Genomic DNA, 15,680 nt, shown 5'->3' on the forward strand with positions numbered 1-15,680 from the left:
GGTGATGGCGCTGGGAGGGCTCCAACCCAACCCAACCCAACCCAACCCAACCATCCCATGGTCCCACCACCATCCCAGGTCCCCAACACCCATCCCATGGTCCCATCATCCACCACTGTGACCTCACCACTGACCCCAAAGCCCCACCCACATCCAGGTGATGCATTGGGAGGGCTCCAACCCAACTCAACCCAACCCAACCCAACCCATCCCATGGTCCCACCACTCATCCCCTGGTCCCACCACCATCCGATGACCTCATCACCCACCCCATGGTCCCACCACTGATCCCACCACCATCCCCTGGTCCCATCACCACCCCCTGGTCCCACCACTGATCTCATGGTCCCACCACCATCCAATGACCTCATCACCCACCCCATGGTTCCACCACCCATCCCATGGTCCCACCACCACCCGATGACCTCATCAACCACCCCATGGTCCCACCACTCATCTCCTGACCCTACCACTGATCTCATGGTCCCACCACCATCCCCTGGTCCCACCACTGATCTCATGGTCCCACCACCATCCCCTGGTCCCACCACTGATCTCATGGTCCCACCACCCATCCAATGACCTCATCACCCACCCCATGGTTCCACCAGTGATCCCCTGACCCCACCACCATCCCCTGGTCCCACCACCCATCCCATGGTCCCACCACTGATCTCATGGTCCCACCAGTGATCTCATGGTCCTACCACCCACCCCACAGTCCCACCCCGGTGCCCAGGTGATGCACTGGGAGGGCCCCACCCAACCCAACCCAACCCAACTCAACCCAACCCAACTCAACCCAACCCATGGTCCCACCACCATCCCCTGACCCCACCACTGATCCCATGGTCCCAACACCCATCCCACGGTCCTACCACTGATCTCATGGTCCCACCACCACCCGATGACCTCACCACCCATCCCCTGGTCCCACCACTGATCTCATGGTCCCACCACTGATCCCACCACCCATCCCCTGGTCCCACCACTGATCCCACCACCCATCCCCTGGTCCCACCACTGATCCCACCACCCATCCCATGGTCCCACCACCACCCGATGACCTCATCACCCATCCCCTGGTCCCACCACCCATCCCCTGACCCCACCGCTGATCCCATGGTCCCACCACCCATCCCATGGTCCCACCACCCATCCGCTGGCCCCATCACCCACCCCATGGTCCCACCAGTGATCCCTGGTCCCACCACCCATCCCCTGACCCCACCGCTGATCTCACGGTCCCACCACCCACCCCATGGTCCCACCACTGATCTCATGGTCCCACCACCATCTCCTGACCCCACCACTGATCCCATGGTCCCACCACACACCCCACAGTCCCACCACCACCCGATGACCTCATCACCCATCCCCTGGTCCCACCACCCATCCCCTGGTCCCACCACCATCCCCTGACCCCACCACCCATCCCCTGACCTCACCACCCACCCCTGTTCCCGTGGCAGGTGATGCGCTGGGAGGGCTCCATGTTCCGCGAGGTGCAGGCGGTGCCGGCGCGCGGCTCCCTGGTGTTCCAGCCGCTTCTCCTGGCCGGCCACCGCTACGTCCTGCTGGGCAACGACTTCGCGCCGAGCCGCGTGTTCCGCCTGGGCGCCGCCGGGCGCCTGGAGCCCGAGCAGGAGCTGCCGGCGCCCTCGCCCCGCGCCTTCGTCCCCGTCGCCGCCGGCCACCGGCACTTCCTGCTGGCCACCAGCTTCAAGGGCGCCACGCAGGTCTACGCGCACGTCACCGAGGATGTCGGCACCTAGGGGACAGCTGGGGACAGATGGGGACAGATGGGGACAGATGGGGACAGATGGGGACATCCACGTCACCGAGGACGTCGGCACCTAGGGGGCGCCTGGGGACAGATGGGGACACCTGGGGACAGATGGGGACATCCACGTCACCGAGGACACCGGCACCTAGGGGGCACCTGGGGACAGATGGGGACAGCTGGGGACAGATGGGGACATCCATGTCACCGAGGACATCAGCACCTAGGGGGCGCCTGGGGACTGATGGGGACCGATGGGGACCGATGGGGACATGAGGGGACACCTGGGGACACATGGGGACACCTGGGGACATCCATGTGACTGAAGACATGGGCACCTAGGGGACAGCTGGGGACAGATGGGGACAGCTGGGGACACCTGGGGACATCCACATCCCACCACACACAAGGACATGGGCACCTAGGGGACACCTGGGGACAGATGGGGGCACATGGGGACACCTGGGGACATCCACATCACCGAGGACGTCGGCACCTAGGGGGCGCCTGGGGACAGCTGGGGACACCTGGGGACACCTGGGGCCATCCATGTGATCAAGAACATTGGCACCTAGAGGACACCTGGGGACAGATGGGGACCGATGGGGACCGATGGGGACATGAGGGGACACATGGGGACACCTGGGGACATCCATGTGATCGAGGACATCAGCACCTGGGGACACCTGGGGACATCCATGTGACCAAAAACATGGGCACCTAGGGGACAGCTGGGGACAGCTGGGGACATCCACATGACCGAGGACATCAGCACCTTGGGGACACCTGGGGACACCTGGGGACATCCACGTCCCACCACACACAAGGACATGGGCACCTGGGGGACACCTGAGGACAGATGGGGACACCTGGGGATATCCACGTCACCGAGGACATCGGCACCTAGGGGGCGCCTGGGGACAGATGGGGACACCTGGGGACACCTGGGGACAGCCAGATCTACACGCACGTCACTGAGGACATGGGCACCTAGGGGACACCTGGGGACACCTGGGGACACCTGGGGACATCCACGTCACTGAGGACATGGACACCTGGGGACACCTGGGGACATCCACGTCACTGAGGACATGGGCACCTGGGTGACCTGTGGTGGCATCTGGAGGGACATGGGGATGGTGACCACCATGATGTTATGGAGATGGGGACATCAGGGGACACGTGGTGGCATCTGGAGGGACGTGGGGATGGTGACCACCATGATGTTATGGAGATGGGGACATCAGGGGACACGTGGTGGCATCTGGAGGGACGTGGGGATGGTGGCCACCACATCACTGTGGAGATGGGGACACCTGGGGACAGCTGGGTGGCATCTGGAGGGACATGGGGATGGTGGTGACCACGATGCTGTAGAGGTGGGGACATCTGGGGACATCTGGGGACATCACGGGGATCTGTGGTGGCAGCTGGAGGGACGTGGGGATGGTGGCAAGCACGTCACCATGGAGATGGGGACATCAGGGGACACCTGGGTCTGCGGTGTCACCGAGGACGTGGGGACATGAGGGGACAGCTGGGGACACCAGGTGGCCGCTGAGGGTGGTGGCCACCAGGTCACCATGGAGATGGGGACATCAGGGGACACCATGGGGACACCACGGGGACACCACGGGGATGGCAGTGCCACCACAGCCCCGTGCAGCTGCAGGGACATGGGGCCACCCTCACGCCCTGTCCCCAGGGCCACCAGTGACCCGAGGTCACCTCCGGGTGCCACCATCGCTCTGATGTCCCCAAGGCCACCACTGAGCCAGTGTCCCCAGAGCTACTGTCACCCTGATGTCCCCTCCTGGTGCCACCATCGCCCCGAGGTCACCTTGGCTTTGTCACCTGCTGGTGCCACCAATGCCTCCTTGATGTCCCCAAGGCCACCACCACTGACCCAATGTCCCCAGGGTCTTGTGTCCCCTCCTGATGCCACCGTGGCCCCGATGTCCCCAGGGTCACCACCACTGACCCGATGTCCCCAGAGTCGCTGTCACCCCGATGTCACCCTTGGCTTTGTGTCACTTTCTGGTGCCACCATCACTCAATGTCCCCAAGGCCACCACTGACCCAATGTCCCCTCCTGGTGCCACCATCGTCCCAATGTCCCCAAGGCCACCATGGTCCTGATGTCCCCAGAGCCACCGTCACCCCAATGTCCCCTCCTGGTGCCACCATGTCCCAATGTCCCCAAGGCCATCATCACTCTGATGTCCCCAAAGTCACCATCACCCCGATGTCCCCAAGGCCACCATTGACCCAATGCCACCTCCTGGTGCCACCATCTCTCTGATGTCCCCAAGGTCACCACCATGGCCCCAATGTCCCCAGGGCCACCACTGACCCGATGTCCCCAGAGTCGCTGTCACCCCAATGTCACCCTTGGCTTTGTGTCACTTCCTGGTGCCACCATGGCCCAATGTCCCCAAGGCCACCACTGACCCAATGTCCCCAAGGCCCCAAGGCCACCATGGTCCTGATGTCCCCAGAGCCACTGTCACCCCAATGTCCCCTCCTGGTGCCACCATCGCCCCAATGTCCCCAAGGCCACCATGGTCCCAATGTCCCCAAGGCCACCATCACCCCAGTGTCCCCTCCTGGTGCCACCATGTCCCGATGTCCCCAAGGCCATCCATTGTCACCTCAGTGTCACCACTGGTCTCGTGTCCTCTTCTGGTGCCACCATCAATCGATGTCCCCAAGGCCACCACGGACCTGATGACCTCAGAGCCACCCTCACCCCAGTGTCCCCTCCTGGTGCTGCCATCATCTCCCCAAGGTCCCCAAGGCCACCATTGTCCCCAGGGCCTTGTGTCCCCTCCTGGTGCCACCATGGTCCCGATGTCCCCAAGGCCACCATGGTCCCAATGTCCCCAAGGCCACCATCACCCTGATGTCCCCAAAGTCACCATCACCTCAGTGTCCCCTCCTGGTGCCACCATCACCCCAATGTCCCCAAGGCCACCTCCTGGTGCCACCATCTCTCTGATGTCCCCAAGGCCACCACCACTGACCCGATGTCCCCAAAGTCGCTGTCACCCCAATGTCACCCTTGGCTTTGTGTCACTTCCTGGTGCCACCATGGCCCCGATGTCCCCAAGGCCACCCCTGACCCAATGTCCCCAAGGCCCCAAGGCCACCATGGTCCTGATGTCCCCAGAGCCACTGTCACCCCAATGTCCCCTCCTGGTGCCACCATCGCCCCAATGTCCCCAAGGCCACCACCACTGACCCAATGTCCCCAAGGCCTTGTGTCCCCTCCTGGTGCCACCATGGCCCTGATGTCCCCAAGACCAACATCATTAATGTCCCCTCCTGGTGCCACCATCACCCCAATGTCCCCAAGGCCACCATTGACCCAATGTCACCATGAGCCTTGTGTCCCCTCCTGGTGCCACCATCACTCAATGTCCCCAAGGCCATCCATTGTCACCTCAGTGTCACCACTGGTCTCGTGTCCTCGTCTGGTGCCACCATCACCCCAGTGTCCCCAAGGCCACCATTGACCCAATGCCACCTCCTGGTGCCACCATCTCTCTGATGTCCCCAAGGCCACCATGGTCCCAATGTCCCCAGGGCCTTGTGTCCCCTCCTGGTGCCACCGTGGCCCTGATGTCCCCAAGGCCACCATGGTCCCAGTGTCCCCAGAGCCACCGTCACCCCAGTGTCCCCTCCTGGTGCCACCGTGGCCCCGATGTCCCCAAAGTGTCACCGCTGGTCTCGTGTCCCCTCCCGGTGCCGCTGTCACCCCCGATGTCCCCAAGGCCTCGTGTCCCCTCCTGGTGCCGCCATTGTCCCCTCCCCCAGTGACCAAAATCCGGGTTTTTTTCACTCGTTTTTATTCATTGCCTTTGCTGGGGACATTTTGGGGAGATTTTGGGGACACTTGGGAAATTTTGGGTCATTTTGGGGCCATTTTAGGGAGATTTTGGGGCCATTTGGTGACACTTGGGGACATTTGGGGTCATTTTGTGTAATTTTGGGGCCATTTTGGGGACACTTGGGGCCATTTTGGGCCATTTGGGCCCATTTTGGGGCCATTTTGTGTAATTTTGGGGCCATTTTGGGTCATTTGGGCCCATTTGGGGTAATTTGGGGCCATTTTGGGGCCATTTGGTGACACTTGGGGCCATTTTGGGGCCATTTTGGGACCTTTGGGGCCATTTTGGGGACATTTGGGGTCATTTTGGGGCCATTTTAGGGAGATTTTGGGGCCATTTGGGACCATTTTGGGGACATTTTGGGCCATTTTGGGGTCATTTTGGGGACATTTTGGAGACAATTTTGGGACATTTGGGGACACTTGGGGTCATTTGGGGCCATTTTGGGGTCATTTGGGGCCATCTGGGGCCATTTTGGGTCCATCTGGGGCCATCTCAGGCTCCTGTGGAGAGAGGGGCGGGGTCAGGGGTGGCGCCGTCCCCCCCGCGCTGTCCCCAAGGTGTCCCCAAGGGGGGGGAGGGGACGCTCACCTGTCCCCGCCGGGGGTGGCAGCTCCGGGGGGGGGCGGCGGCGGCTGCGGGGGGGGGAGGGGACAGATCGGTGTCACCAAGTGCCACCAATGTCCCCAAGTGCCACCAGAGCGTCCCCAAACGCCACCAATGACCCCCAATGCCCCCAGTGTCCCCAACCCTCTCAATGTCCCCAAATGTCCCCAGAGTGTCCCCAGTGTTTCCGACCCCCCCAGTGTCCCCAAATCCCCTCCCAGTGTCCCCAAAATGTCCCCAAATGTCCCCAAATCCCCACAAAGGACCCCAGATGTCCCCAACCCTCTCAATGTCCCCAACGTGTCCCCAGTTCCCCCAACTGTCCCCAAATGTCCCCAAATCCCCCCCAGTGTCCCCAAATGTCCCCAAATGTCCCCAACCCCCAGGGCCCGCACTGTCCCCCAACGTCCCCAAAATGTCCCCGATGGCCCCAAGCCCTCGATGTCCCCAAAGTGTCCCCAACACCCCCAAGTGTCCCCAAATGTCCCCAACCCCTTCAATGTCCCAAACCCACCCAATGTCCCCAAATCCCCTCAATGTCCCCAAAGTGCCCCCAAATGTCCCCAACCTCCCCAATGTCCCCAAATCACCAAAAGTCCCCAACCCCCTCAATGTCCCCAAATGTCCCCAAATGTCCCCAAAGTGTCCCCAAACCCCCAATGTCCCCAAACCACCAAATGTCCCCATTCCCCCCCCAAGTGTCCCCAATGTCCCCAAATGTCCCCAAATCCCCCCAATGTCCCCAAGGTGTCCCCATATGTCCCTGATGTCCCCAATGTCCCCAACGTCTCAATGTCCCCAAAGTGTCCCCAACCCCCAAGTGTCCCCAAATCCACCAAATGTCCCCAAAGTGTCCCCAATGTCCCCAGTGTGCACAAATCCTCATAAAAGTCCCCAAATGTCCCCAGTCCCACCAAGGTCCCCAATGTCCCCAAGTGTCCCCAGATGTCACCAAATGTCCCCAAGGTCCCACCTGGCCTTGCTCCGGCACTTGCACTTCCCACCTGCGGGGACACAGAGGGGACACCGGTGACAATGACACAGGGAGGGGACAATGACACAGGGAGGGGACAATGACACAGGGAGGGGACAATGACACAGGGGACACAGGTGACACAGGGAGGGGACAATGACACAGGGAGGGGACACAGGTGACACAGGTGACACAGGTGACAATGACACGGGGAGGGGACACAGGTGACACAGGGAGATGACAGAGACAGGTGACACAGGTGACACACAGAGGTGACAATGACACAGGTGACAATGACAATGACACAGGGAGGGGACACAGGTGACAATGACAATGACACAGGTGACAATGACACAGGTGACCGTGACACACAGGTGACAGTGACAGTGACAATGACAATGACACAGGTGACAGTGACAATGACACACAGGTGACACAGGTGACAGTGACACAGGTGACAGTGGCACTGACAATGACACACAGGTGACAATGCCACAGGCGACAGTGACAATGACACACAGGTGACAGTGACAGTGACAATGACACAGGTGACAGTGACAGTGACAATGACACACGGGTGACACAGGTGACAATGACAATGATACACAGGTGACAATGACACACAGGTGACACAGGTGACAATGACACAGGTGACACTGACATTGACACACAGGTGACAATGACACACGGGTGACAGTGACAGTGACAATAACAGTGACACTCAGGTGACAATGACAATGACACACGGGTGACAATGACACAGGTGACAGTGACAATGACTCAGGTGACAATGACAATGACAATGACACACAGGTGACAGTGACACAGGTGACACAGGTGACAGTGACAATGACACACAGGTGACACAGGTGACACAGGTGACAATGACACTCGGGTGACACAGGTGACAGTGACAATGACACACGGGTGACAGTGACACAGGTGACAATGACAGTGACAGTGACAATGACAATGACACACAGGTGACACAGGTGACAATGACACAGGTGACAGTGACAATGACAGTGACAATGACACACAGGTGACAATGACAGTGACAGTGACAATGACAATGACACACAGGTGACACAGGTGACAATGACACAGGTGACAATGACAATGACAGTGACAATGACACAGGTGACACAGGTGACAATGACAGTGACAATGACACACAGGTGACACAGGTGACACAGGTGACAATGACACAGGTGACACTGACATTGACACACAGGTGACAATGACACACGGGTGACACAGGTGACAATGACAATGACACACGGGTGACAGTGACCCAGGTGACACAGGGGTGACACAGGTGACAATGACACACGGGTGTCACTCACTGAACAGCACGGCCACCCCCAGCACGCTCAGCACCGCGGCCACCACGAGGCCACCGACGCGCAGGTGACACCAGTCTGGGGACACACGGGGACAGCTGGGGACACCTGGGGACAGCTTGGGGACAGCTGGGGACACCTGGGGACAGCTGGGGACACCTTGGGGACAGCTGGGGACACCTGGGGACAGCTTGGGGACAGCTTGGGGACAGCTGGGGACACCTGGGGACAGCTTGGGGACACCTGGGGGACCTTGGGGACACCTGGGGAAACCTGGGGACAGCTGGGGACAGCTTGGGGAGACCTTGGGGACATCTGGGGACATCTTGGGGGGACAGCTGGGGACACCTTGGGGACAGCTGGGGACACCTGGGGACAGCTTGGGGACAGCTTGGGGACAGCTGGGGACACTATGGGAATACCTTGGGGACATCTGGGAACACCTTGGAGACACCTGGGGACAGCCTGGGGACACTATGGGGATACCTGGGGGACACTTTGGGGACAGCTGTGACACACCTGGGGACAGCTTGGGGACACTTTGGGGACACCTGGGGGACACTTTGGGGACAGCTGGGGATACCTGGAGAGAGCTGGGGACACTTGGGGACACTTTGGGGACACTCAAGGACACATAGGGACAATTTGGAGCTACCTTGGGGACACCTGTGACACACCTGGGGACACCTTGGGGACACCTTGGGGAAACCTGGGGACATCTGGGGGACACCTGGGGACAATTCAGTGACACCTGGGGACACCTTGGGGACACTTTGGGACACCTGGGGACACCTGGGGACAGCTTGGTGACACCTTGGGGACACCTGGGGACAGCTTGGTGACACTTTGAGGACATTTTGGGGACAGCTGGGGACACTTTGAGGACATTTTGGGGACAAATTGGGGCCATTTTGGGCCATTTGGGGCCCTCCCAGTTTGCCCCAGTTCCGCACTCACCGTACTGGAATGGACTGGAGGCACCTGGGGGGGAGGGGAGGGGTCAGAGACCAGTACGGACCAGTACGGACCAGTATAGACCAGTATGGACCAGTACGGACCAGTATGGACCAGTTAGAGACCAGTATGGACCAGTATAAACCGGTATGGACCAGTATGGACCAGTACGGACCAGTATGGACCCTCCCTCCCAGTATAAACCAGTTTGGGCTTTCTATCCCAATCCCTCCCAGTCCAGTCCCAGTCCCTCCCAGTCCCGCCCAGTATAACCCAGTATAGCCCAGTATAACCCAGTATAGCCCAGTATAACCCAGTATAACCCAGTATAGCCCAGTCTAACCCAGTATAAACCAGTATAACCCAGTATAAACCAGTATAGCCCAGTATAACCCAGTATAACCCAGTATAGCCCAGTATAGCCCAGTATAACCCAGTATAGCCCAGTATAAACCAGTATAGCCCAGTATAGCCCAGTATAAACCAGTATAGCCCAGTATAACCCAGTATAGCCCAGTATAACCCAGTATAGCCCAGTATAAACCAGTATAGCCCAGTATAGCCCAGTATAAACCAGTATAGCCCAGTATAAACCAGTATAGCCCAGTATAGCCCAGTCTAACCCAGTATAAACCAGTATAAACCAGTATAACCCAGTATAAACCAGCATAGCCCAGTATAGCCCAGTATAAACCAGTATACACCAGTATAAACCAGTATAGCCCAGTATAAACCAGTATAACCCAGTATAGCCCAGTATAACCCAGTATAGCCCAGTATAAACCAGTATAACCCAGTATAAACCAGTATAGCCCAGTACAGCCCAGTATAACCCAGTATAGCCCAGTATAAACCAGTATAACCCAGTATAAACCAGTATAGCCCAGTACAGCCCAGTATAACCCAGTATAGCCCAGTATAGCCCAGTATAAACCAGTATAAACCAGTACAGCCCAGTATAACCCAGTCACTCACCGGGGGGGTCCCCTCTGGCCAGGGACAGCACTGGGGGGTGGGGGAGGGGACACCAGTTAAACCAGTATGGGGGGGGCACTGGGCCCAGTTCAGACCAGTGACCCCCCCCCAAAACCATCCCAGTCCATCCCAGTTCCTCCCAGTTCCTCCCAGTAACTCCCCAATCCCCTCCCAGTTCCTCCCAGTTTGTCCCAGTCCCCCCCAGTATAAACCAGTTCCCTCCCAGTCCCTCCCAGTTGCTCCCAGTTCCTTCCCAGTCCCCTCCCAGTATAAACCAGTTCCCTCCCAGTCCCTCCCAGTCCCTCCCAGTCCCTCCCAGTTCCGTCCCAGTATAAACCAGTATCTCCCAGTTCCCTCCCAGTATAACCCAAACCCCTCCCAGTCCCTCCCAGTATAAACCAGTCCCTCCCAGTTCATCCCAGTCCCTCCCAGTCCCTCCCAGTATAACCCAGTCCCCTCCCAGTCCCTCCCAGTCTGTCCCAGTCCCTCCCAGTTTGTCCCAGTCCCCTCCCAGTTCCCTCCCAGTCCATCCCAGTCTGTTCCCAGTACCTCCCAGTATCACCAGTGCCCGCAGCCATTCTCGCTCCATTCCGAGACCTTTGAGGGAACTGGGACAGACTGGGATGGACTGGGAGAGAACTGGGAGGGACTGGGAGGGACTGGGATGGACTGGGAGGGAACTGGGAGAGACTGGGAGGGACTGGGAGGGACTGGGAGGGACTGGGAGGGACTGGGAGGGACTGGGAGGGGTTTGGGGGATACTGGGAGGGACTGGGGGAGAATTGGGAGGGACTGGGAGGGACTGGGAGAAACTGGGACAAACTGGGAGGGGATTGGGAGCAACTGGGAGGGACTGGGAGGGATTGGGACAGACTGGGAGGAACTGGGAGGGACTGGAGGAGAATTGGGAGGGACGGGGAGGGAACTGGGAGGGACTGGGACAAACTGGGAGGGAACTGGGAGGAACTGGGAGGGACTGGGGGGAACTGGGAGGGAACTGGGAGGGACTGGGACAAACTGGGAGGAACTGGGAGGGGACTGGGAGGGGACTGGGACAAACTGGGGGGAACTGGGAGGGGGGGATGAGTCACTGGCATTCCTGAGCAGGGCGGGACTGGAACAAACTGGGACAAACTGGGACAAACTGGGACAAACTGGGGGGGCGGGGGGGAAGACTCGGCAAACTGGGAGAAACTGGGGAGGACTGGGAGGGACTGGGGGGTTACTGGGATGAACTGGGAGGGTCTGGGGGGGCTACTGGGAATTACTGGGGAGGCACTGGGAGTTACTGGGATGAGCCGGGAGAAGGGTGGGGGGGTTACTGGGATGAACTGGGATGAACTGGGAGGGACTGGGAGGGACTGGGAGGGACTGGGAGTTACTGGGACAGACTGAGGGAGTTACTGGGGGATAACTGGGAGTTACTGGGGAGTTACTGGGATGGACTGGGATGAACTGGGAGGGTCTGGGGAGTTACTGGGGGGTCACTGGGGGGTTACTGGGATGGACTGGGAATTATGGGGGAGTTACTGGGATGGACTGGGAGTTACTGGGGGTTACTGGGAGTTACTGGGGTCCCACTCACCTTCCCAGAGCAGCCGCGGGGAACTGGAAATGGGGGGGGGGGGGGAACTGGGAGGGGGCGGGGCCGAGAAAGGGGCGGGGCCGAGAAAGGGGCGGGGCCAGGGCTGAGGATTGGCCGGGGAGGGACTGGGACAAACTGGGGGATACTGGGACAGACTGGGATGAACTGGGAACAGCACTGGGATGGACTGGGGGATACTGGGAGGCACTGGGGCAAACTGGGACGCACTGAGAGCGAGACTGGGAGGGACTGGGAGGGACTGGAGGGGCACTGGGGCTGTACTGGTCTGTACTGGTCTGAACTGGGAGGGATTGGAAGGGTTAAAAGAGCTGTTCCCGCCTCCGCCGCCTCCCATTGGCTGAAGCTCCCGCCTGTCTCTGCCTGCGACCAATCAGCGCCCGGGAACAGGATGTGGGGCGGGGCCTGGAGTCGGCGCCATTTTAGAGACTTTAGCCTACAATTCCCATTATGCACCGCAACACCGATAGACCCTAATGGAGCCGGTACTACAACTCCCGTCATGCCCCGCGGCCTCCATAGAGCCCAATGGAGCCGGGCCTACAACTCCCGTCATGCCCCGCGGCCTCCATAGAGCCCAATGGAGCCGGTACTACAACTCCCGTCATGCCCCGCGGCCTCCATAGAGCCCAATGGAGCCGGTACTACAACTCCCGTCATGCCCCGCGGCCTCCATAGAGCCCAATGGAGCCGGTACTACAACTCCCGTCATGCCCCGCGCTCCTCACGGCTCCCGTTATCGCCTCCGTGGGCCCCATTGGCGCCCCCCAGACCCTGCGGGACCCCCCGGATGCCCCTTCAGAGCCCACCCGGGACCCCCAAGTGCCCCAGGCCACACAGACACCTCCCAGCGCCATTTTCTGGCCTACATCTCCCATCCTGCCCCGCGGCCACACAGCCCCCTCATGGCCGAGTTCCGGCCCTGCCAGTCCCGTTCACGTCCCGCGCCCCAAGGAGACCCCGCAGAGCCCCCTCAGGTGCTCCCCAAGGGCTCCCCGAGCCCACAGGGTCCCCCCAGGTGCCCTCTCGGACCCCCAAGCTCTCCGTCATAGCCACTTCCGGGACTACAGCTCCCATCATGCCCCGCGGCGCCCATAGTGCGCTATTACCACCGTGCCTCCATCTCCCGTCATGCTCCGCGGCTCCATTGAGCCCCAATTAAGCGGCGCCTCCATCTGCCATGATGCCCCGCGGATCCATTAAAGCAGCGCGTCCGCAATCCCCCAACATCCCCCGCGCCCCATAGAGCCCCGTAACACCCGTGCCTACAACTCCCATCATCCCCCGCGCATCACGGAGCTCTATTACACCCGCGCCTACAACTCTCATAATCCCCGCGCCCCATAGATCCGCATTATATCCACGCCTACATCTCCCATCATGCACCGCGTCCTTATAGAGACCTATTACAACCGTGCCTACATCTCCCATCATTCCTCACGCCCCATTGAATCCCGTTATACCCACGCTTTCAACTCCCATAATGCCCCGCGCCTACAACTCCCATCCTCCCCCGCGCCCCATAGAGCCCTATTACACCTGCGCCTACATCTCCCATCATCCCCCACGCCCCATAGAGCCCCATTATAGCCGCGCCTATAACTCCCATCAACCCCCGCGCCCTACAAAACCCTATTATATCCGCGTCTGCAACTCCCATGATCCCCCGCGCCCCATAGATCCCCGTTATACCCGCGCCTACACCTCCCATCATCCTCCGCGCCCCATTATACACAGGCCTCCAACTCCCATCATCTCCCGGGCCCCATTGACTCCCGTTATATCCGCGCCTCCAACTCCCATCATCCCCCGCGCTCCATAGATCCCCGTTATAACCGCGCCTACATCTCCCATCATCCCCCGCGCCCCACAGACTCCCGTTATATCCACGCCTACAACTCCCATGATCCCCCGCGCCCCACAGATTCCCAATTAGAGCCCCCTAAATTCCCTCCCAGACCCCAAAACAATGAAAAAACCCCAAATTTATATGAACACCAACACTCAGACACCTCCAAGCTCCCAAATCCTTTAATATTCACAATTTCCTCCTCTTTAACCCCTTCCTTCCCTCCCATCGCAGTTCAGTGGATTTGATTGAATTTCATCTCCATCCTCCTCTTCCTACCGGGGTTTTTGGGGTCCCTCAGAGCAGGGGCCGGCCCCGCTGGGTGGGCAGGACCCCGAATCTGCGTTTGAGGGCCAGGCGGTGCCGGGAGAATTTGTCATCGGGGGAGAATCGGGCGGGGTGGGCGGAGCGGGTGGGGAGCCCAGACGGGGACACTTTCTGAGGGAAAAATGACACAAAATCCGATCAATTCCACCCAAAATTTCCCCGTCAGGACACGGAGGGGGCGGAGCGGCTGGGGAGCCCGGCCGGGGACACTTTCTGAGGGAGAAATGACACAAAATCCGATCAATTCCACCCAAAATTTCCCCCTCAGGACATGGGGTGGGCGGAGCGGCTGGGGAGCCCGGCCGGGGACACTTTCTGAGGGAGAAAATTTTACAAATGACACAAAATCTCATCAATTCCACCCAAAATTTCCCCCTCAGGACACGGCGGGGGCGGAGCGGCTGGGGAGCCCGGCCGGGGACACTTTCTGAGGGAAAAATGACACAAAATCCCATCAATTCAACCCAAAATCCCCCCCTCAGGACACGGGGTGGGCGGAGCGGGTGGGGAGCCCATTTCTGAGGGAGAAAATTTTACAAATGACACAAAATCCCATCAATTCCACCCAAAATTTCCCCCTCAGGACACGGGGGGGGTGGGCGGAGCGGCTGGGGAGCCCGGCCGGGGACACTTTCTGAGGGAAAAAATGACACAAAATCCGATCAATTCCACCCAAAATTCCTCCTTCAGGACACGGGGTGGGCGGAGCGGGTGGGGAGCCCATTTCTGAGGGAGAAAATTTTACAAATGACACAAAATCCCATCAATTCCACCCAAAATTTCCCTCCCTCAGGGCATGGGGTGGGCGGAGCGTGTGGGGAGCATGGCCGGGGACACTTTCTGAGGGAAAAATGACACAAAATCCCATCAATTCCACCCAAAATATCCCCCTCAGGACACGGGGTGGGCGGAGCGTGTGGGGAGCCCGGCCGGGGACACTTTCTGAGGGAGAAAATTTTACAAATGACACAAAATCCCATCAATTCCACCCAAAATTTCCCCCCCTCAGGACACGGGGTGGGGAGCCCGGCCGGGGACACTTTCTGAGGGAGAAAATGACACAAAATCCCATCAATTCCACCCAAAATTTCCCCCCCTCAGGATAAGGGGTAGGCGGAGCGGGTGGGGAGCCCATTTCTGAGGGAGAAAATTTTACAAATGACACAAAATCCCATCAATTCCACCCCAAATCCCTCCCCTCAGGACACGGGGTGAGTGGAGCGGGTGGGGAGCCCATTTCTGAGCGAGAAAATTGCACAAAATCCTCTAAAATCCGACAAAATACATGAAATACCCACTCAGGATAAGCAAAAAGCCATAAATTACTCATAAAATGCCCCTAAAATTCGCTGAATTCCCCAAATTGCCCCCCTCAGG

At 59.4% G+C, this 15,680-nt stretch overlaps 3 protein-coding genes and 1 long non-coding RNA gene across 8 annotated transcripts in view; 2 read left to right on the plus strand and 2 right to left on the minus strand.

Annotated features, from left to right (window-relative positions):
- Positions 1-5,623, plus strand: part of LOC139603600 (leucine-rich repeat LGI family member 4-like) — a 53,459-nt gene extending 47,836 nt beyond the window's left edge. The window contains exon 10 of the mRNA XM_071454491.1: positions 1,473-5,623. Within this exon, the coding sequence (XP_071310592.1) occupies positions 1,473-1,775 (303 nt within the window). The 3' untranslated portion in view covers positions 1,776-5,623. The remainder of the gene's footprint in view (positions 1-1,472) is intronic.
- LOC139603602 (uncharacterized) lies at positions 5,621-12,872 on the minus strand. The gene is made up of 8 exons (XM_071454496.1): positions 11,440-12,872; positions 11,074-11,204; positions 10,525-10,554; positions 9,553-9,576; positions 8,599-8,673; positions 7,253-7,283; positions 6,265-6,308; positions 5,621-6,176 (listed from the first exon to the last, which is right to left on the minus strand). The coding sequence occupies exons 1-8, from the start codon at positions 11,619-11,621 to the stop codon at positions 6,169-6,171; spliced, it is 525 nt and encodes a 174-aa protein (XP_071310597.1). The 5' UTR covers positions 11,622-12,872; the 3' UTR covers positions 5,621-6,168.
- LOC139603603 (uncharacterized) lies at positions 7,145-8,703 on the plus strand. Of its 2 annotated transcripts, none has more exons than XR_011683759.1 (3): positions 7,145-8,162; positions 8,245-8,294; positions 8,440-8,703. It is a non-coding gene; the product is annotated as an uncharacterized lncRNA (long non-coding RNA). The 2 variants fall into 2 exon arrangements; XR_011683758.1 differs by having other exon boundaries at positions 7,145-8,156; positions 8,260-8,294.
- Positions 12,873-14,142: 1,270 nt separating the features above from the next.
- The window catches only part of LOC139603601 (H/ACA ribonucleoprotein complex subunit 3-like), a 4,656-nt gene continuing 3,118 nt past the window's right edge, over positions 14,143-15,680 (minus strand). Inside the window, exon 2 of one of the 4 annotated variants that reach the window (XM_071454495.1) lies at positions 14,143-14,414. In XM_071454495.1, the coding sequence (XP_071310596.1) occupies positions 14,274-14,414 (141 nt within the window). In that variant the 3' untranslated portion in view covers positions 14,143-14,273. Of the gene's footprint in view, positions 14,938-15,042; positions 15,246-15,299; positions 15,347-15,680 lie in introns of those variants that run through there. The other 3 variants (XM_071454493.1, XM_071454492.1, XM_071454494.1) reach the window with 3 other exon arrangements.

The sequence above is a fragment of the Agelaius tricolor genome, unplaced genomic scaffold (genome assembly GCF_023055355.1).
Source record: "Agelaius tricolor isolate 1412-34295 unplaced genomic scaffold, bAgeTri1.0.p SCAF_40, whole genome shotgun sequence".
NCBI lineage: Eukaryota > Metazoa > Chordata > Aves > Passeriformes > Icteridae > Agelaius > Agelaius tricolor.

What these genes read in the sequence shown, in the direction of transcription:
- LOC139603602 (XM_071454496.1), bottom strand. Translation starts at nt 11,621, where the DNA reads ATGCCAGTGACTCATCCCCCCCTCCCAGTTCCCCCCAGTTTGTCCCAG. An exon ending in CTCCAGTCCATTCCAGTACG is followed by an intron (nt 8,674 to 9,552) that starts GTGAGTGCGGAA and finishes GTGTGTCCCCAG; the next exon opens with ACTGGTGTCACCTGCGCGTC. An exon ending in GGGGGTGGCCGTGCTGTTCA is followed by an intron (nt 7,284 to 8,598) that starts GTGAGTGACACC and finishes GTGTCCCCGCAG; the next exon opens with GTGGGAAGTGCAAGTGCCGG.